The sequence below is a fragment of the Chelmon rostratus genome, chromosome 16 (genome assembly GCF_017976325.1).
Source record: "Chelmon rostratus isolate fCheRos1 chromosome 16, fCheRos1.pri, whole genome shotgun sequence".
Classification (NCBI taxonomy): domain Eukaryota; kingdom Metazoa; phylum Chordata; class Actinopteri; order Chaetodontiformes; family Chaetodontidae; genus Chelmon; species Chelmon rostratus.
Window position 1 is genome coordinate 5,797,550 of NC_055673.1, and position 23,187 is coordinate 5,820,736.

The following is a 23,187-nucleotide window of genomic DNA, read 5'->3' on the forward strand; positions in this document are numbered from 1 at the left end:
ATCAATCAATCAATCAATAAAATGTGTAGTTATGAAACTGAACGATGTAAAAACCATAACTCACTTTCTTCTCTGATCCCATGATCCTCTTAAGCAGAATTAATGAATTCTGTAGAGTCTGAATGTGTCTCACTCAGTCCGAAATGGCTTCAAGGCAAAGAAATGGGAGTGATGGGGCTGCAAATCACAACATGTGATGTTTATTGATCGTCCTGACAGTGAAGGTATTTAAGGTTGAGGCAGTGATCAGTTAACCAAACACGTGTGGCTGGCTACATGCTCTCACACCCACTCGCCCCAAGGAGGGTTTAAATCCCTTAACACACACACACACACGGTTTACCGCTTAGGACTTTGCCTTCGTTCTCTCCAGAAATCTCCAAACTCTCCACCAAACAGCATGTGAGTATCTGCTGGGATGCACACTGACATCCATTTAATTTCAGTTTTTTGTACAGAGCTGCTAATCAAAATGTCTTTGTGAACAGTTTTATTTAGAATATCTTATTAGTATTATAATGCTCATTGTTTAAATATTCACTGTCATTCAGTAATTTAACTAACTTGCTTCCATATTTAACATATAATTGTATATTTTCAGTTTACATTATGTTTTGAGGTGTTTCTGCATGAATTTCTGGGAATTATCTTCTAATTCTGTCATTGATTAAAGACTCTGCTGCATGCTGTTTCTTTTGCCAATAAACAATGCGCTGGTCAGATGTTTTCCCAGGTTATATAATAGTTACCAGTGCAGTAGGTGGTCATGTTTCCTCTGCTGTGTGCTTGGTGTTTTAAGCGAGTTTGACTCACGTCCTCCCTGCGATCAAGTAAAAACAAGCGGCGTGGATGAAATCCGGCACTTTGCATGTAACATTTTTACCATTTCATTCTGTATCTGTCCACTCACACGGCTGAGAATCTGGACGAAATAAAAACATGTCAGCGCTAACAAGACTTCTGCAAACATTAACCACATTACGAATAAGTCATACATGTCACTGCACCTTTAGCGTGCTGGCAGAGGGATTCTTCCTCATGGTAACACATTAATTGGTGATGTTGAATCCACCTTTGACACTTCGTAAAGCCTTTGCTTGACTTGTTTTACTCACTGTAATTGATTTGGTATAATTTGAGATTGAGAGAACAAAATGGAGCCTAGAGGCTTTTAGTTTGTGAAGTCAATCATATTTATCTGATTCACAGTACTCTGATACTACTTAAAAAGCAGCTTTTCCTTGAAATTCATTCATTATTCATTTATTATTAGAAACTTTGTTAAATTACATACTTGCTTGTTGACTGATTTTACCTTTCTGCATGTTCAGCTGACCTGCTATAACAAAAAGTTTGCACTGTCAGTTCATTCTAATTGATTATTTGAAACTACACTGATCAGTCTTTATTGTCCTAATAATTTAGAATGAATTACAGAAGTTTGGAACGAAAAGAAATATGAAATCCTCTATTTACTGCTGTCAATGCAAGGCTTTGTGATCAGTTTTCCTGCCTCTGCATAAAGACACTAAGAGTACCTCAACAGAGCTATGTTGCTGGATTTTCACAGGCAGTTGTGGGATTATATTTTTGAGGCATGTTTTTCAGCCGTTTGAAGTCCACAGACTAACAGACTGAGCACTGTTGTACTGGAATGAGCAACAGCCAGTAGCTCCTAGATTGTACTGAAACAATATGCATGGAATAAATAAACAATAACATTTATTGTGTTTCGGGTGACCTGTCCCTTTATAGATAGCATGGATCCATGGTCTGCAGCCACTATGCATGAAATAACATAATTAATTTCATTGTTTGGCTTTTTAAAATGTCTGCTACATTGTTGACAAGACTAAGAGTCAACAACCGTGCTAGCAGCTCTGTGAGCATGCATGAAGACGTAGCAGTGCTTTGAGCTAAATGCTAACGGCATGCTAACTTGATCACAATGGCAGTGCTATCAGGCTGGAGTTTAGCAGGTCTAAAGTTAAGTTCAGCATCGTAGTTTAGCAATCTAGAATGCTAACATGTGCTAATAAGTGCTAAATACAAAGTGCAGCTGATTTGCGGTTAGCTCGTTCTGTCAAAAACCAAAATACTGGTCAAATTAAAAAGCTAAGGGATCATCGAAGTGATTTGTATTCATCATGCAGACCCTTTTTGTTGATTTCTAGAGAAACACTCCTCCATCATGTCCCTTCTCACCCACCTGTTGGCATGTCTGTTCGGGATGGGCTCCTGGGTCTCCATCAATGGCCTGTGGGTGGAGCTGCCCCTGATCGTCCCACAGATCCCGGAGGGCTGGTACCTGCCCTCTTACCTCTCCGTGATCATCCAGATGGCCAACGTCGGCCCTCTCTTCGTCACTCTGATGCACCGCTTCCGGCCTGGCGTCCTGAACGAGACCGCCGTCATATATATGATCATCAGCCTGGGTACTGTGGCGAGCTTCCTGATGGGTTTCTTCTGGAAGGAGACCATCGTTGTGGCCGGTGTCTCTCGCAGTGTAGCCCTCCTCGTCTTAACTTTCTTCCTCTCTGTTGTTGACTGCACTTCCTCCGTCACCTTCCTGCCCTTCATGATGCGTCTCAAGCCCCAGTACCTGACCACCTACTATATTGGGGAGGGTGTGAGCGGCCTGCTGCCTGCTCTAGTGGCTTTAATCCAGGGTGTTGGGGTGGTCCACTGCATAAACAGCACCCAGTCTCTGAAGCACACACTGAACTCCACCAACAGCTCTGTGACCTTTGACCTCCTGGCTCAGTATCAGCCAGCCAACTTCTCAGCTGAGGTGTTTTTCTTCTTCCTCAGTGCCATGATGCTGGTGTGCCTGGGGGCGTTCCTGCTGCTGAACTACCACCCATCTGTGGCCAGGGAACGTACCAATGATCTGTACACCAACGGGCTAAAAGAGAAATCTCAGGCAAACAGGAAGTGGGTCGAGCAGAAGCCCATGATTGATCCAATCAGATGCACAAACCAGAAGTGCAGAAGCAGCTTTGGTACTGGCTCTTACAGCTGGATGCAGGTGTTTTATATCTTTGTGATCCTGGCCTGGGTGAATGCTCTGAGCAACGTGGTGATTCCCTCGGTGCAGTCCTACTCATGCATGCCGTACGGGAACAAAGCCTACCACCTGTCAGCCACCATGGCTGCCGTGTCAAACCCTCTGGCCTGCTTCATCGCCATGTTCTTCCCTATAAGGTCAGTGTGCTGTGTGTAATGATACGGTCTGATGGCAGTTCAAGATGAGACGCACACAATTAGACAAATGCAGGGATAAAATCTCTGCTTAAGGCTGCCAGGTAAGGAAACAGGTGCAAAGTCACCAATCACTGTGACTCCACCCAACATAGAAATGCATTAACCTCAAAGTGAGTCATTGTTCTGCATTAAAACTCTTCACAGTTTCATCTGAAGTCTATTAGTCAGTGAATGTCAAACAACCGACATGAAAAAATACAGAAAATGTACAAAACAACTATAAAACAAAGTTGCAGAATTTGCAATCTAAGCCACATTCAAGCTTTTTTTTTAATAATTGTCTTAACTCTTTGCTAATATCTTATTGCAGGAACCTACAAAAGCTTAAGTGATGAGATTAAAAATAAATGTCTTGATATGTTATATTCTGAAAGTTATAATGTATTTACAGGACGGGGATCAAACTCATTTATACCAGCAGGGTTTTCAGAGGATGAATCCAGCAACACTTTGTCAGTTCCAGTGCATGTTAGTGCTAACACGACTTCTGTGCTCATCATTCATCTGATTGTCAACTTTGGAGATGTTATTGCATTGACGAAATAGCAGATAAATCACACAGGTTATGTTGCAGGTAATCAGGGATCTGATTCGAAACTCCTTTTCCGTGTGCACATCAGGGGCTTAAACAGTTGTCACGTTGTGAGGTTTATGATCTACAGGGGAAATTCCCCTTAAAGAAAGCCTTCAGTGCGCCTGCATACGAATACATCTCTCAGACTTCTTGACCTCTGGTACGTGAATGAAGAAAGATGCTGGAAACGGTCCAGTGTCCTGTCTGACGGCAGAATGTGCCAATGTTTCATAACTACTGACTTAATGATTGAATTGAATGGATGATAAGTTAAAGACATGTACAAACACGTGTGAACTTTAGGCCAGCCGTAAATCACAGGGGAAAATGCTGCAGATGGGAACGAGCGCGAGCCCCTTCCTGTAAACCTGGTGACATTGTAACTTCCAGAATATAAGATATGAAGAAACTGGTTTTTGATCTTTTCACTAAAACCTCTGTAGGTTACTGCAATAAGATATTTGCAAGAAATTAAGCTTTATGTCAGATATTAAATGTAGCTTGGATTACAAATTCTGTGTCTGTTGGGAGTTAGAATGATCCCTTCATTAGATTCTGGAATATCTGTTCACCAACCATCGGTCTGATCTGTTTAATGATCGGTGAGAAACCAGAGATCCACAGTGATTACCGCTGTTGCTTTGTTCACTGTCTGTGTTTTATAATTAAATGACAAATTCAGTCTCAATAACAATGCGCTCATCAAGATAAAGTGGGGGAAAAAACAACACCCCAGCAGGACTACAGCAGCTATCTTTATTATCAGTTAACCTGCCTTGTTTCTGAGCCTGAGGCGACATATCCAGATGACTTGTTTGTACAACAGTCTAAAAGTCATTCAGGTTTCATTTAAAACTATAAAACGAGCATAAGCAGCAAATCCCAACGATGGAAAAGCTGGAACTAGCAAGTGTTGTTTAAGGAATAATTCAAAACAATCGAATATCTTTCCAGAAGCTGATTTTGGAATATTTGGAATAATTTCTGGAGACACTTTTAAGACAGTAAACTTTTTCAGGCATTAGTCTGCATCTCAGACGGTTCACAGAGCTGACAGATGACACTGCATTTTGCTGTTTTGATCCTTGAATGCAAACATGAATAGATGCTGTCTAACCCAGAAAAAGCCAGTGTTTTAAAGGCGTGGTGTCACTTCACAGATCTCTGCTGCTGATGGGAGCTCTCACGGTGATAGGCAGTGGACTTGGAGCTTATATAATGGGCATAGCAGTGCTGAGCCCATGTCCAGTGCTGGTGCATGAAACTTCAGGTGGTGTCATCATTGTGAGTGTCACAGTCAGGCTTCATTTACTCAAATGACCTCCATTATCCTCTTATTTTGTAATAATGAATGAACATACTGAAACATGACAAACAGGCGTCCGATATAGAAACAAACAGAGCTGGTTTCAAACTCACCTCCCTCTGCTCCACAGGTGTTGGCCTGGATCCTCTTTATTCTCACTCTATCCTATGTGAAGGTGATCATCGGGGTGATCCTGCGTGACGAGGGCCACAGCGCCCTCGTGTGGTGCGGAGCTGTAGTGCAGCTGGGCTCCCTGCTGGGAGCTGTGACCATGTTTCCGTTGGTCAGTGTGTACAACTACTTTTCATCAGGAGACCCGTGCAACACAAAATGCCCCTAAATGAAGCGCTCACCCAGAAGAGACTGGAGGCAGATACGACAAAGGCTCGATAGGTTTCACATCTTTGTTAGATATCCAAAGGAGGAAGCCTATTTGTTCTTGTTTTCTATTCTACTAAATGACATAATTTCCACTCTTTACATGAAAAGCAAGCCACAAAGATATAAAATACAACAGACAAGCTAGTTATAATGTAGCCCATCCTGGCCATGCTGCTTCAGACAGAATGAAAGCTTTGGATGCTGTCCATAGAAGTAGTTTGGACTTCATTTAGATTAATTTTTGGGTCCTCTAAATCCACCCTGACAGCAGCATGTGTGTGCTATATATCCAGAGTGGCATCTATTACGGATAAAACAACGTATGGCCTTTATGTTGCATCTTTTTTTTAGCTCTTCATCCAGGAACAATGTCCACTGAACCAGGAACAAATTGACCAATGAATGGAAATGAAAGTATTAGAGAGTAAGAGTGAAGTAACTCCAAAAATAACAGCATAGATTCAACTTTATTGTCATTGCTGTTCAAGCAGTGAGACAATGAAAATCAGTTGAGCATCTAACTAGAAGTGCAAATAGCAGGAAAGTGCAGAGAGTGAGATAACTACAATATGAACAGTATTAACAGTATGAGCAGGGGAAAGTGAATAGAGTGAATAGAAATCGTATATACAGCATGTGCAGCTGCTACATCATGCAGTTGCAGGTATGAGTGTATAAAGAGCAGGTTTAATAATGAGTAAATCCACTGGTAGACATTATGTACAGATTAAACAGCTGGATGTTAATATGGTGCACATGCCATAGGTCAGATATGTACAGTGTAAGCAGCAGTATAATAGCTTTGGTATGTGAGAGCATTAACAGTGCAGGTGAGTGTATGTGCAGTGAGTGGAGCCAGCAAGAGGCAGTCATAGTGCCTCCTTTGGTCTTTCTGTAGTCCACGATGATCTCTTTAGTCCTCTTAGTGTTGAGGACCAGGTTATCAGTGCACCGGGCCTTCAGGCGCTGCATGCTCTTCACGATAATGGTGTGGGAACCATGTACAGGTGTGCAGTCTCAGGTGAAGAGGTGAGGACTTAGCACAGAGCCCTGTGGGACGCCAGTGTTCAAGGTGAGGGTTGAGGAGATGTGGTTGCCTAACAGACTGGAGGTTAGAAAGTCCAGCTGCAGAAGGAGGTGTTGATGTCCAGGTCGCAGGCATCCTCCGTACTGCTGTTGTGGCAGTAGGTGAATCGGAGGGGGTCCGTCGTGGGTGGTCGGAAGGTTTGCAGATGAGCTAGGACCAGCCTCTTCATGATGGTGGGGGGGGTCATCAAGGCTGGCTGCAGTGGAGTGTTTTGGCACTAGCATGATGGAGGTGGTGTTAAAGCTGAGCATGCAGTATAAATACAGAGGCATACCTGCTGTTTCAAACTTGAACTTTCACTTTATTGAAACTGAAACATCACTCATTTGTGAGTCTTTGTAATTTTAGGTTCAACCTGTTGCATTTTGTTTAAGGTGTCACATACTTTTCTGTTTATTCGGTCTAGAGGTTCAGCGCATCGAGACTAAAAACATCCTGGTAGGATTTACATCTGAGCATCTTGTAGAAAAACATATGTGTATAAGTTGTGCGAAACAAAAGATTTGTTAAATAAATCTGCAATCACATGGTTGTTTTTTTATTTGCATGTGCTTTAATCATGTTGTTTACTGTACGATATGACATTACACTATAAGATCTAATCCCAGCATCACTAAAGAAACATGATGCACCTGTTGTGTTTATGTTCTGACCTGACTGGACACAAACTGGACAAGCAGGCAAACGATAGTTCACTGATTTTTTAGAATCAGCCATTAATAAATTGATAAAAATGAAAGCTATCACTTAAATTATTGCCAATATTTGGTAATATTTGGATGCAATACTTGATAATATTTCTTTTAGTTCTTTGTGGCACTATATATATTTTACATATTTTTTCTTTTATATAGTCCTTTGTATAAAATGTACAGTCGGCTTTAATTTAGTATTTTGTTGCTATTTTTTTCCTACTGCTCCCGCCTGCTGCCTGTAACACCTGAACTTCCCCAGCTGGGGATCAATAAAGTCTTATCTTATTAAATAAAAAGTGGCATCTTTGGGGAATTATGCAGCAAATACACATGGACAACAGCATGTCTGGGTCTGGCTTTGTCACGGGGCATCATATTGAAACACAGCAGAGCCATCACCAGGCTGTTGCCACAATGTTAAAAGCAAACTATTGTATAAGATGTAACTGGAAGCTGTAGCGATAAGATTTTCTGTAAGTGTGCCGAAAGGACTGGGCCCAGACCACAAAAGGCAGCCTCAGACCAATGGTATACCCAAAAGTATGTACAGACCTGAAACCATCTAATTCTTCTCTTTAAAAATGTGTGAGATGATTTTCTAAAATATAAAACATACAAATAAAACATTTTTTCAGTATTTGCATCACCACAGACATACTGACAATACAAAAAAAGCACTCTGTCATCACAAATCTAATTTACATAATATTTTCATGTCATCATATGATCATATGGTGCATTGGATTATTTTCCATACTAATTTCCATATTGGCACTGGTGAGAGAAACCTGCAAAACTGATGAGTAACCATCACTCCTTATATTAAGGTTCATCACAACCAATGAGATTATTTCTCCATCACAGAATTTTTATGGCTAAATCTCCACCTCGCATTTCTCCAGGGAACTAAAGTTGGCTCCAAAGTCTTGATTACTAGATTTCTACCATCAGATGATTGTTGTTTCCAAGCTATGATTATGCAAGTTTGCACAAGTTGCATGCAGTTAAATTATCTTAACTCAGAGCTCATGTGATGAGGATGTTGTTAAGCGCTGCCAGATTCTATAATCTTGTCTCACTTTAAGCAGGTAAACAGCTTCCCTTGGGTGGAGAGGTATAACAGCGGATGCGCAACACTTGCAGCAGACATCAACAATATACACAGAGGCGTAGCGACACATTCAAACATATTTTCATCCACAACCTTGAAGAGCTGCAGTGAAGAAACCGGAGTGTAGCAAACAAAAACGATGGCTGAGGTGGCGCAGACGATTTTAAGAGCTCTCCTCTTGCCAGGATGCACCTCGCCTCTCCCTGGGCTGGACCTCCTCAGCGCCCAAGCAATGTTGACGCTGCAGCGCATCATCATCACAGTCATGACCAGCAGCACCCAGAACGGGATCCACTTGACCAAGTCATCCCTGGGAGAGAGGAGAACCTCCGTGGCTAAATTCATCGCAGCAACAGGCACAGAAAACAGCCACACCAACGCAGCACAAACCTCCCTCAGCCTGTATCTCTTCAGCAGAGGATATGACGTGGGGTGAATCACGGCGACGTATCTCTCCGCGCAGATAAGACACAAACTCATCGGCCCTCCAATTTGCGCGTACACGAGCACAAACTTGAGTAGTGTTCCATGGACTTCTTGCAGCGAAAGCAGCGCAATTAAATGCACGATGGATAACAAGTACTGCAAGCTGTAGACCAGAGCTAAATTGAAATTCAGGATATCCGACGCCTTCGTGGACGCGGAGGTGATGAACAAAAGTCTGATCATCACAGGTTGTCCCAGGGCGACAGGAATGACATCCAGCAGCGACAGAACCATGAAGTTGTACCGTCCAAACCCGCAGGCGTGAGGTTTGCTGGAGTTGAGTGTGACATTGCTGAGTGATTCCTCCATCTTTTACCAGACTGCTGTTCAGAGCTGAAAGAAACAAACTATCTGATGGAAATTTTAAAATGCATATTAGCAGATTTTACTTGCACAAAGACAGACAGATTGTCTGATTCCTTCATGCCTGAAGGTGTTTGACCCTTTACCTTTGTCAGAAATGTTTTATGAGGACAGTATATGTTATGCAACTTGACTTATTCTATTCTAACATGCAATAAAAATACACAAGTTAATTTCAATTCAACCGTGTCAAGTTCATTGAGGAAAAAATCGATATATTCATATCTTAAAACTGTAAGAATAAGGCAGATCACTGCACTAGAATTAAGAAAATTCGAGTTAAAAATAGTGAAAATAGCATCACCAGCAGATTTCTTGCTTGTTTTGAGAAAGTTGGATTTTTTATGACTTGATATCAGAAATTGTGTTTTTTATTTTAAATGTTAAAGTTTAATTTATATTATAACGTAATAGCAGACATGATACACACAAAATTTAAGATAATATATTAACCATCTTCATGAATTTTGCCTAAATCAAATATCATAAATTAAATCATGTAATTCTATATTATAACACTCATGAAGTCAGCGCTTACCAGGTGTATTCTGATGCTGCTCAGGTGTTTTCAAAGAATGACCAGCAGAATACTCTAATGACTGAATAAAGATAACACCTGATTTTCCTAATAGACGTGAGACAGGTGCGAGGCAGCCAAGCGAAAACCACGAACTGTCAATGCAACACGTCCTGATTTTCATAGCAGCAGGTGTCACTGCGACACAGTCAGGTATGAAAAAGTACAGTACAGACTGAAGTGTTTGTCAGCGCTGAGATTCATTCATTCATGTGTGAAAGGCGGCAGGAATCAGGCAGCCCACACGGTGTCAGTGCAGCACAGCGGGCCAACCCTGCAGAGCCGCCCGCAGCAGTAATGTGACATGATGGGAAAAAAAGGGCAGCGGACCAGGAGACGTGCTGTTTTTCATGTAGTTATCGATCATGAAGATGTGTGGTGATGTTTCAGCTGTGGGGCGAGCTTTGTTTTTTAGCTGTAATCAAACACTGGTGTAGGCCCACAGTGAGAGAGTGACCTCTGTGGATGCAGGGAAGAAGCTGTTTGTGGTTTTAATAGATGTGAGGTTGATTTCTGCTTCAAAGCTACAGAAACTTACTCACTCACAGGCAAAAAAGTAGCTGCCAGAGGAGTTTTGTTTTCTCCTGGTGATATATTAAATTTTGGAGCACTGCTTAGTGTATATGCACCACACGAACAGAGATTCTTGCTTCTCTCTGCAGACAGTTTCCTCATGTCTTTTTTTAAAACGTGATATTGTGCAACAACAGCTTTGAATTTTGAAGGGTGGATTTATACATGAAGCACACTTGTATACAAAATCCAAAGCTGTATTTGACATCTGTCTTGGCGTGTGAATAACCAACAATAGCATTCAGTCGACTTAAATTAAGGTCTGAGCTGCGCTAACGCTGCAGCAGCTCCAAACAACTGAGAATATCCTGTAACATCACGTCAGGATTGTCTGTAATTCCAGATTTCTCTTAAGAAAAAAAGCCCACAAACTGCTTTGGTGAACAGCTTTTAAAGCATGTTTTATATGTTTTGATGTGTTTTTGCTGCAGTACTACTCCATTCAGCCTTTGGTTCCCATTTATTTATGCAGGATTAGAAAAGCAATCAGCTGACTTTCAAGCCTTGCTTTGTGTGTGATATTATAGCATGCACAACCGCTGGAATTAACAGTAAAATCATGCAACTTGTGCACAAAAAGTGTGCTGTTATCACTGCTGCAGTCCATATTAACCACATCTGACCCAGTATAATGGACTGACTTCATGTCCCGTCGACAGTGAGACACAGTTCATTCAGACGGAAGAGATGAAGGCTTATTTATTGACAAATACACAACATAGGTCATAAAGCAGAATTATGAGTCGTGGACTAACAATAACCTCCTCAGTAAACATTTCAGTATGGCTTCTTCCATGCCCTTCAGTTACAAGGATTAAGACTCATAAATACACATAAAACCGGGAACGAGTGTGTGTAAGCCCGTTCAGCTTTGCTATAAGAGCGCAAACAAACTAGCAGATAAACCACAGTATGTAGGTAAGCATGTAAAAAGAAGCTGCATGATAAACATGAATAAACAGAGCACATGCTAAGAGAATAAATATGAAAGTACAAAAACATTAAAGAGGTTGTATATTTGTATTGCTGTTCGCCGTCGTCACCTGTCAGATCAGAGATCTCAGTCGCGACGGCGAATGTTTACATTCTTTGAGAGACTGATGCTTCCTGCATGTTGCATAGCTTCCAGGGAATAATCAAAGTCAAGCTTTGTCAAAACTGAGATGATTCCTCCTTCGATACCACTCAAACCTGTAGCCAACGGTTTACCCCGAACCTATTTTCAAGTCTTTATCATTTCTGTTTTAAAAAATGACTCTGTGACCACACACAGCCGACAGAACTCCATTTGAGTTTTGGGCGATTTGTCGGGAAGGTTTAGCCATTGTTGCGTGACTTTGAGTGACAGCTGTCTTAATGGAATAATCACATTAGCACCACAGGTTTAGCGGTTAAGTGCTTATTGTTGGGTGTGAATACAGAGCGTGTATTCAATTTGTTTAATCTTTATTTGTCCGGACAAATGCCCAAACAGGCGCTAACCGAATATGATTCAAAGTGAGACTTTTGAAAGAGGAAATGACACACTCTTCCTTTCACAAATGAAAAGTTGAATTCGGGCGAAATTAAAAACACTCCTGATCAATTCAAAACGCTTTCGTTGCTTCAGCCTTACCTGCTCAGGTACGACCAGTAGTGTTAGTAAACTTTTGATAGTTATAACGGACACTGCTCAGTCGGTTTGCTGCCTTTATGACAATTCTCTATTTGTGCTACATTGTCTTTTAGCATTATCCCGTAATCACCAGTAGCCAAAGCGAAAGCTACATTATCACGCTTTAAATGTTGAATTTTGAACGCGTGAAGCCAAACACTTTTCTGTTTCCAGTCAAAAAAGGCACTTTTCATCTAAACTGTCTCTCTGTAAAGCCAGATATGCAAACTGAAGCACTGCAGATACTGTATATACAAATGACATAACTCATAGGCACTGAATCATTTACAAACGGCAGCAAAAAAGACATTAAAAAAACATTTTTGGTCCTCTAAAAGCATACTTAGTTGTGGGAGTTGGTGGTGGCAGGTTTGGTTGCTACATACTCAATTTACATGTCTTAAAAAAGTCAGTCATGTGATTTCTTCCTTGGATAATTTCTGTGTAAAGGCATAATATATGAAAAAAAAAAACAAGGCACACGTTGGACCCTGGTCATCTGGACAATAAATTTACATTTGTTCTCCTTGTACTTCCTGCTTTCTGCTTCCTGCATGCTGTAGTCCGAGCATGAAAAGCATCAAGTCAAACTCTGTTCGGTGTTTCCCTTTATTTTTGGTTTCCTGTGTCAGTTTTGGTGTTGACGGGAAACTACGCGTGGCTGTGGACGGAGATGCTCGACAGGTCGTTCCTGATGATCTCATTGACTGCAAAGGAAAAGAGAGAAGAGGACGGTCAGCGAGTCAGACGTCCACCGTGCTGAGTGTGTGCATGTTCCAGTGTAATGTTACATGAAGTTTCTTTAAAGACCCTGAAAAGCTGTTTTCTCAGTTAGCTCCTTGCTGGTGATCTGACGTTTTCTGCTGATGCTGGAACAGTTTCAGTTGCATCAGGGTTTTTTTTTTTTAATCTGCTGATTATAACATATTATTGCTATATTTTATGTTTCACTTAAAAAACACTGTTTTCAGAGGCTTTAAAAAATAGCTTAAACTCTATGTCCATATTTTGGCAGTGGAACAAGCTGTAAACACAACACAACACAAATGTCGCAAACGGTTGCTAATTGTCGAGCAACATTAGCATCTGAAGTTGTGTTTGTTGTTAAGTCCAATATTCACTCTGCTTTTAGCTCCGTTTTGGCCTCCTGAGGGAAACCTCCGGCTCTTTAGCTGCTAAATGCTCCACCATGTTCACCTGCTGGTCGCTAAGCGCGTCTGTTAACCATTTGGCGCCGGGCAGGCGGCGTGCAGGGGGATTTGTTGGGTGTAAACAGCTTCCCTAATGCTGCTGATGAAAGTGGTGAGAGTGGACCAAAATAACCAAAGGAAGACTGAAGATGGAAGATGCTTGGACGTTTCGCAGAGCTGAGGGGAGCTGCAGAGTCACCCGAGCGACACCTCTCACATTGACGTAGTTGCCCTTTTAGTTGTTAGTGTAAGAATAGTTATTAGTGCAGCTTTAAGGTGCCACTTCCAGCCACTGTGAATACAAGTCTCTGAGCTGTACAGCACCTGTTATTTCCTCTGAGTCAACCTAATAGAATCACTCTATATCTGAGATCCCCAGACCTTTTTTATCAAGAGAGATGATGCAACCTCCTGCTGTCTCCAAAGGATCCAGGTGCACTTGTTTATCTGTTTTTATCAGCTGTGTACTTTGGCTGACGGCGGGGGGATGATCCTGGAGCAACGCAGCAGGCTAGCTGAAGCTAAAGCAGGAAAATATGAAGCTATCGACGTGCTGATAACAGAGGAAAGGACACATCGCTCACTTTTTCCCTCACTAAAGGGGATTCAGGGTTCGTTTTTCATCAGCGTTTGCGGTTCTTATCTGCGGGCTCATTTGTTACTTTGAGGAGGTCGTCTGCACAGTCCTCTCTCTAATCAGCTTCTCACTTCTTCAATCAGCCTCCGGGTTCAGGATGAGGCCCCGCTCTGAGCGCTCAAAAGGATGAAAAATGTGCGAGGGGAAGGGGAACACCCTTGGAGCCGGCCCCCGAGAAGCCGAGCCAGCAGGCCGAGGGAGGAATTCCCTTTGACTGACTGGACGCTGGAAAAGCAGCCTGGAAACCTGAGATTCCCCTCCACACAATGGAATTACTTTGTTTTTTTAATATGTATATAAAAAAAAACCCGTTTATTTTCATCGCAGGGCAGCGGAGCAGGCCTTCCTTTGGTGACCCGGCACTGGCACAGCCGCTTCCTACCAGAAATACCACTCACTTCCTGTCACGAGAGGGATGGCGGGGCGTAACGTGCCTCGCAACAATTCTGCACAAAAAAATAACCTTCAGCTGTTTGGAAGCCGAAGTAGAAAAAATGCATCATATAAATGTGTCATAATCACTTTAAAGTAGTAAAACCCTCAATTCTGACTGAATCTGTTTATAATTACAGAGCACAGAGCGATACGTTGCGTTCGTCTAGACGTGAGGTTAATGTGCTTGGCTCGCTGATTGACTGTGATTAATAAAGGAACAGTAAGATCTCCTGAGAGGTTTGATAACTGCAGGATGGCAGCGTCACAGAAACACATGGACACGCTGAAGCTATTACACGACTGCGAGGACACGGAGAGTCGCAGCGGTTCGTCTCCGTGAAGAACTTGGCGGCGAGGACGATGCTTGTCGAGACAGCAGACACATTTACGTCCCGGTGCTCTAAATCACTTCCTCTCCCCGTAGCAGAGGGCTATAAAAGGATAAACTCATCGCCCGTGTTCAAAAGTTTATTCTTAAAGGGGCAATGCACCGATTTTACACATGGAGGTCAGTTTACTCGTCATGAGCAGAACATCTCAACCTGGGAAAACAGTTGTGCAATGTCCTGTGTGGTCCTGAATGCAGCTTTCTAAGGTCTGAGGAGCAAATAACCCTGATGATGTCATCAGGATTGATGATGATGTCATCAGAGTTATTTAGTGTTGAGTTTGGAGACTACAGATTTATAACAGAAAGTCTGCTTTACAAACTGGGGAACAATTTAGAAACACATGGAAGTTTATCACATGTCATATCATATGCTAGAATTATGCTGTTGGTTGCATTATGGGAAATGTAGGATCCACTGACTTTGGAGCTGGACACAAACTAAGGACTAAATGTCCAAATATTTCGGCCTCTGCTGCTTCAATTTAGGGCATTCCTTTTCAAATCTGTCTCTCATGAGACCCCCTGTGCAAGACTTAATGACTGGAGTACCCCGTTAAAGGACCGACCTGATGATTTTGCATTTTTTAGCCCACTTACTACATATGACTAGTATGATGGGCCACATGGTTTGTTGCACATAACTAAAAGAAATGATTAAAATGTAAAATATATATAAGTTTCGGATGTGAGACTGACCTCGAATGCACCACTAAGATGAGTTTTTCTGAATGGTGCTCGCGGCTGCTTTATCATGCAACAATAACGGAACTTTGGTTGATAGATAAAAGATGATGATTATGATGAATAAACAATCTCAAACAAGTTCAGGTCTCTGCAAGCTGATATCGCTTGTTTCCTGAAACAGAGGCTGTCTGGAAGGTCGAAAAATCAACCTAAAAACCTGCTATTTGTGTTTTGTAGATAATGGCGAACGCATGCAAGGCCACCGGTTTTCACTTATTTTAGCTGTGTAATACACCGTGGAAAAACACATCTGTTCAATATTCATATAGAGAATGAAATCTCCTCCCTAAATGAGCCTCGACTTGAGTGAATTAAACCTAAACTCCCCAGACTTCAGCCTCCCTCTCATCAGGATCAGCAGTAACTCTGCCATGGTAACAGTCGATTACAATGGCCTATTTTTCTGTGTGTGCCGTAATGCAAAATGCTTTCTAACATAGCTCATCATCAAGACAGCATGCTGCCACCAGCCATGTGAATAAGAGAATATGACCAATATTACCAAAAGACATAGCTGAACCAGAAGAAATAAACACTCAAACCTCATCTCCACCCTCCTACAGCGTGTCGTTCCGCTGCCATGTGTGCTCTTCTCGGCCCACACTGAACTGACTGACCTCCTCTCCTCTATTTGATCTGGCTTTGACCTTCTGCGCATCTGGAGGTGGAAGGATATGATCTTTGAGTTCAAACCTCAAGGGGAAGTTATTACACCGACTTCTCAACGCGCACATCGAGCCTGGACGCCGACATCCAGACGCTGTCAGACCTCCACATCACGTCGAATTATCAAAATCGCAGGTGAATTACGGCGTTCAGACGTTTTTCCCTAACGCGCCATCATGCGCCAAATGTGGTGGAACAGCTTTCACATGATAATGAAATGGTTAAAAGACAGAATTCAGTAGTTTATTATGATATAAAACAAAAAAGGCCAGGGTGTAAAACTTTATCTTTCACCCAACGGATGTCACAACACTTACTGTTTGTGCGTCCGTTGCCATGGCCCACTTTTCATGGTGCCGTCACATTTGATGTGGAGGATCTAATTGAAAAAAAAGTCAATCTATCGATCTCTAAGTGTGTTTACAACAAAGTCCTAAAAATAGGCCCAGCACCAGTGTGACATCTGTGTCATGAGCTCTCTGGTCGCATCGATTTCGATAGAGACGCTTCAAACAAGCTAACATCAGCAGGCAGCATGAGGAAAAGCTCAGGCTCTCTGGTTGTCATTCAGGAAAACTGAGCTGAAATCTGACCGAAATTTGAGAAAACAACAGGACTTTTTGACATTATACATGATGTTGAAGGAGAGGACGCTCTGTCACAGCAGGGATCGCTATTTTTACAAAACAAATAAATAAATATGTTGAAGGAAAAGTAATGAATACAGTTGAGAAAACCATGAGGTCCATTTAGTAGCTGCTCTGGAGGTTTCCATCACATAGCATGGTCTTCATCAGATGGAATTTGCCCAGTTGTGATGGGATTGTGCAGAGTGGCTCAAAAGCTGAGGTTCAAAGTTCATTACTGATGTGATCAAACACCTGCACAATGTAGATTTCATTGTATACATTGTTTATTACATCAACATTCTTTGCACAACTCAACTTATTCGAGTACATTGAGTGTGGTGTTAAAACCGGGGTCAGATTCCTCATCTGTGCACACATACTTGGCCAGTGAAGCCAATTCTGATTCTGATCAAAAGCTCCAGAACAGCTACTAAATGCACCTTGTGGTGAGATCGTTTCCTCAGCTGCTGTGTCCAAAGTCAAGAATGAACCTAAGTTTTTAAGTCAGTGGGAACAAAAAGTCCCTGAAGTGCTCAGAAAAGTTGAAATTTGAACAACTGTCGGTCCCACCTGCTGAGGAAGACCACGTGATATGACTGAAAGGTCCAGAACAGCCACTACATGGACATCGTGGTTTCTCAGGTGCTGGTTTCAAAGTCAAGAATTAATGCATGAAGCAACACAGGCTGAATGGAAAAACTCTGAATATGTACATACGTTCTTTGTGGTCATTCATATAACAGGATTACTCTGTATTAAATAATACAGTGACATGAAACCCAGAAACATCGTCCATTAACCTCACTGCACTGCTGTTAATGTAACACAATGCCCTGTCTCAAACGTTTCAGTCATTCAAGAGCAGGGAAGGTGCGGTTTGATATGAAGTAATCCAGGAACTGGTTTCCTGTCCCATGGAGGTCCACAGCAGCTGGAGCTGACTGATACAGGCCGGCTCTCCAACCAGGAAACCTCCGACCAACGAGGAACTCCCAAACAATTAGCAGGACAGCACTGTTTGCCTCATTATGGGCTGAAACGCGTCAACATGATCCGGCCTGTAATAACACAATGCTACAGTGGAACCGATCAGCCGGCCAGATACTCCAATAAATTAGCTGAGGGACCAGAGCTGAGACAATGAGAGAAAAAGGCCGGGGGGGAGCACCACAAATCCCACCCCCATTTACTGCCACGTCAAGTCCAGGCCACAAGCCACGAGATGTTCTTGGCCCACATAATGAGGCTCCTACTGGGTTACTGTTAGTCCCACAGAGCGGCTCTGTAGCTCACCACAGATTCTGCCAAGTTCTGTTTGACCCCAGCTATTATTTGAAAAGAAAATGTCTGGACAAAAGCAGTTTGTAGTAATAAAATAATAGAAAGAGAGGACACGTCAGCGAAATACAACCACAGTGCCATTGTTCTCTCAAACAGCGAGGACCAGGAAAACGGAAACCTCTGTGCAGCAGAAAAATCCATTTTTGTTGTCGGCACTGTCACGTGTTCACCTACAAACCCGTTTATACACATGCACACACACGGTTTTATCTGCTCTGCTGTCCTAAACATCCATTTGTTTGTCAGTTGTTTTAACATGAATTTAAATGCAGATTAGCTCCAGCTAGACGCCCTGTGTATATACACTACATCTGCTAAAATAAACTAGCAAATGAAGCTAAACTGGTCTGTGGTTTCTGTTGTATTGGATTTTAATATGCTGTAAATTTCTAACATTTATGCTCCTGCATATATTATAACCAGGTGGACAGAATATTCTTAACATTTTTAACTTTTAATTCAGTCGTCTATAAGACCACCATGAAGTCAGCACACCAAAACCTAAAGAAAGAAAGGAAAGGGGTTTCTACAAAACTTTTAAAGTAAGGGTTTCTTTTTTTTTTTAATTGCAGGGCTGTTGCATTACATTACATCAAAGTTTTCCTCTTTTCTGGCCTCCATTTGCATTTACAAATGCATCAGTAACTGTAGCTGGCAACAAGTAATACACAGCAGATGTGGATGTTGATGAATACACGATAAACTAGTGAAAAGTTTCCTCCACATGTACTGTGCAAAGCATAAGTTAATAAAAAGCAGGACGAAGAGCCTTCATACAAACTAATGATAAATATTGCTTCTTTCTGCAAGCTGTGGCTGCAAGTGATTTGGAGGAGCATGAGAGTTTACTGTTAAAATCAGAGTCTTCAGTCAGATCTTAGTCACAAGTTCACTCTCAAATACTTTTCCGATGATCATCAAAAGTCTCTGGTCATCAATTGTGCTGGTCTGACATCTAACAAGGCCACAACACGCCATAAAAAAGCATTTCGTAACGCTATTTGGCTCCGATCAGACTTCGAAATGCACGTTTTACTCATGTTACCTCACCGCTGACAAAAGTCTTCGGCACACTACTGTGCAGCATAACGTATGGCTTTGGCCACCTCTTCCAGACTCTCTCTGAGCCAAAGGGAAGCATGCAAACCTCTCCAGTCAGCAAGTTTTATGGCAACGTGGCCGGCGTCCATCTCCCTCAGCCTCAGCAGCGCTGGAGTTTAGACGGTGCACCCTGCAGCCTATGGACCCGGCTCAGGGCCAGACAACACGATTCAGACTTTCCGTGAGCAGACATGTTTGTGACCTCTCAGGGGAAGGTGCAAAAAAAAAAAAAAAAAGTGTAACAGAGGGGGATCCTGATGAATACGAGAGGGCTGAACGAACAGATAAAAGATATCAGCTCTGGCTGCAGACGCAAAGGCAACAACAAAGTTCGGGTGGAAGATCAAAAACACCTGACTGCGTTACTTTCATCTAGAAGTTAAGTTCACTGTGTTATTTAACAGGAAAAGTGGTTCGGGATTCATGCGTTTAAACTATTCACTGAAATCATTTGTGTTAAACGGCTCTGAAATTAAATTTAACTGCTCTGCATTAAATAAATAACGAGTAATCTTGACTTCTGGCCGTAATGTACAGATCAAACACACACAGGATCCTGTTTTCACTGAGTGCTTGCAGAGACAGTCGGTGTCTCAGCTCCCTGAACGTCTCACATGTCGCAGTTTGAGATTTAACGAGCTCGGCCGACATGAAATTACAGTAACACCACACCTGAGCGAAGCTGTAAAGCCAGAAGTCGTATCAAACTCTGCCAAAGGTTTTAATGAAGTGAGAAGCCACATTAACTTTGGAATGCTTAGTAAAATTTCCTTCAATTTGCCAGTGAAAACAAGTGTAATTGGAGGCCCAGCGCTTCAGAGACATCCATTACAGTTATGGTGGCGTGCTTTAAAACTTTGATTTCATTTAAAAACTTTAACTACACCTGGTTCGAAATCTAGAAATCCTCAGGAGACGCGAGCAGCGGTGGCACCACGGAGAGCATAATTACAAATCAAATCTGTAGCTCCAGCCGGCCAAATATCCCCGCAGACAGGGTTAACAAGTGTTAATGTATTTACCCAGACTGTTCAAAGGAAGTGGCATGAGAGCAGCCTGAGTCCTATAGTCTGCAGCCCGACAACAGCGTTTCAGCCGCCATCGCCAGGAAGCTGGGCCAGACGTTCAGCGGGTGCTCTTGTGACGGATCAAAGCCCGCCGCTCTGTCCGCTGATAGCTGCTGGTTAGTGTTTCTTCATCTTCTGCGGGGCTAGCGCGCAGCCAGTTTCTTTTTGCCCCGAGGAAGATCATTTATCCAATTTATTTCCAATCACCGAACCTCAGTGGTGAGCGCAGAGGGCCAGAGCGGTGAGATCATAAAGTTTGCGCTCCTAAAACGCTGCTCTCTCCGAGATAAATAAAGTGGGTCACAAAAACTGTATTTATTATATCAGCGGGCTTCAGGAAGGCTTGTCTCCTTCGGTGTTTAAAGCCATATATATCAAATACTAGACCACCGGGCTTCTTTGATCAAATTACCTCAGAAGTTAAGACGATAAAGGAAGCTGACAGCGATGGAAAGAAGCATCAGAAAGTGGGAGAATTCGTACACAGATATTAAAAGATGCCGCTCTTTTACCAGTCGCCAGTCAGGTAAAGTAAGACTTGCAACAGCTTTTGGTTAAGTCACCACTCCCACCCCAATCTGCTCCTCCTACAGTGGTCAGCATGCTACCCAATGCTTCCTGAAGAGGCCAACTCTCTCTGCGCTCAATTCTGTCGCAATGAAACTTGAATTTTTAGCTTGAAAACAAGTTTATTTTTAATCCTTTAAAGGTAAAAGTTGTTGCAATGTTTGACCTGCACTGAGAAATTACTTGATGTAACTTTCGGGAAAAACGCTTATTGGTTTGCTGAAAGTTTGAAGAAATAGTCCGGCACACAACCCTCCATCACTTTTATACAGATTTTGTGGTAACTAACAAGCTTTGGAGGTGCTGGCAGGTGGATTTTTTTACTTTTGGTCAAAGCCAGGCTAGCTGTTTCCCCTTGTTTCCAGGCTTTATGCTAAGCTAAGCTAACTAGCTGCTTGCAGTAGCTTTATATTTACCGTACAGACATGGGAGCGGTATTAAGGTTCTCATCTATCAACAGAAAGCAATGAGCCTTTTTCCAAACTGTTCAACTGTTCCTTTAAATGACAACGACTGAAGAGATCCAAAACGAAAACTCTAAACTGACCCTGGAAGGCCAAAACTTTCAGCAGCTGGCGAGGTGATCCGTGAGTCATATGATATTGATCAGAAATTCTATCTGCACCTGCAGATATATTATGGTCATTATATGTTGGAGGGCAATAAAAACCTTTTTGTTTTGTTAATTAGGGGGTTGGACGGGTTGCTCCCTTATAATTTTTTCCATGCGTTGGATTAGAAAGCATCATTTCACATCATAATAAAAGTTTTCCCTCACCATCATCAAGGTACATCTGGTCCAGCTCCTGTGGTTCTTGTTTGATGCTGACAGCGAGCGTCGGGGGGCTGCCGTCCTCCTGAAGGGAGGCGCGCCCCCTCTCTGGCGCCTTGGGGTGCTGCTGAGCTCCTGGGCTGGCGCTGCCGCTGACGGGCGGCCCTGGTGTCATGCAGTGGCTCGGAGAGAAGGGGGCGTCGGTCGGGGTGGAGGGCTGCGAGGTCGGGGAGGAAGAGGAGCTGCTGGGTGGGTAGAGGCCAGGCTGGTAGCGCCCGGGCGTCTCCTGGATGATGGAGACGTGCGGGATCGGGGACTGCTGGCCCTGGTGTTGGACTGCCGGGCCGGCGGGGAGGCACTTGGAGAAGGGCGACGGCGACAGGTCGTGCAGTTTGGGGCTGGTGCTCGGAGGGGACGGGGAGGGCAGCGAGGAGGGCTTGGCTGCCAATCTTTGCTGGCTGACAGAGTAAGCCCCGCCCACCACACACGGCCTGAGGTCAGAGGTCATCATCGGGGTCATGACCTGAGGGGGGAAGTACGGCTTCGGGTGCAAGGAGAGGCCGGGGCCGTGCTGGCCGCACACCAGAGGGGCGTCGTAGTCGTCGTGCGGCTCCGTCTTTATTGTTGGAACTGAGAGAGGAAGAAGAAGAAGCTAAATGAGTAAACACACATTCCAGCCGTCCTGAAAGTGTGTGTGAGTGAGTGGGTTTGTGGCTAGGATACCCGCTGCCAAACAAACACTCTCATCAATGAGACTCTGTGTCTGGGCCTTAGCCCCCCCCCCACGAAAATATTCACAAAAAAGCAGGAAAAAAGGGATGACTCATCAACATGAGAAACATCCAGCTGCCTCTATAATAAAATGCCTATTTTCTTTGGATGCTGCTCTGGTGCTAATATCCACTAAATGTGCGATATGAAATATGTTGCTGTAACAGCAGCTCCGTACTCAGCAGGGTTCAGCAATTTAAAATAAATCACCGCTCGCTCATTGAGACAAAGACATGAAATTTAAGTGAACGTGAAAGCTGTAAAAGACAAAATGGAGGCTCCGGGGTGTTTGAGGACTGTGGTTGCTGAGCCGAGTTCGAGGCAGGACGCGGTCTGAGTCGCCGGCTGCTCGGCCACCCGTCCAGATTCCAGCGCAAACACATGTTGGACACCGAGGTCCAGAATGTGGGCCGTCAATCTGCCGCAGCTCCCGACACGACATCAATCTTATATAACAAGCGTTTGATTCCGGTTACAAGCGAACGACAGCGCGGCTCTGACCCTGAGTGCCATCGCAGCATCGGCCAAACTGGATCGCTTTATGTTTCAGGTTAAAATAGCTGAAGCGGTAAATTACTTCTACACCGACACACGTTCGTTTTTCGTGATTCCGCCTGCTCAGAAACCTCTCGAAAAAGACATTTTTAATCACACAGGCTAAACAAAGGGCCAATTAGACTGAAAAGAGTGAAACTAGGACGCGTCACGCCTTACTGAAGCCTCCACTGTCAACAACTGTAAAAGAGGAACTGCGACGAGATGGTTACGCCAACCGCAGCACTGAAATAGCACACGCGCGCCTATT

At 43.2% G+C, this 23,187-nt stretch overlaps 2 protein-coding genes across 2 annotated transcripts in view; one reads left to right on the forward strand and one right to left on the reverse strand.

Annotated features, from left to right (window-relative positions):
- Nucleotides 1–352: 352 nt before the first annotated feature.
- si:ch73-196l6.5 (riboflavin transporter 2) lies at nt 353–5,484 on the forward strand. Its single transcript, XM_041955907.1, has 4 exons — nt 353–402; nt 2,175–3,204; nt 4,999–5,122; nt 5,275–5,484. Exons 2-4 carry the CDS (start codon nt 2,192–2,194, stop codon nt 5,482–5,484), a joined length of 1,347 nt encoding a protein of 448 aa, XP_041811841.1. The 5' UTR covers nt 353–402; nt 2,175–2,191.
- A 5,614-nt stretch (nt 5,485–11,098) lies between these two features.
- nfatc1 (nuclear factor of activated T cells 1) overlaps nt 11,099–23,187 on the reverse strand; it is a 38,832-nt gene continuing 26,743 nt past the window's right edge. Inside the window, exons 9-10 of the mRNA XM_041955246.1 lie at nt 21,618–22,241; nt 11,099–12,778 (exon numbers count right to left, since the gene is read on the reverse strand). Coding sequence (XP_041811180.1) covers nt 12,723–12,778; nt 21,618–22,241 — 680 coding nt within the window. The 3' untranslated portion in view covers nt 11,099–12,722. The remainder of the gene's footprint in view (nt 12,779–21,617; nt 22,242–23,187) is intronic.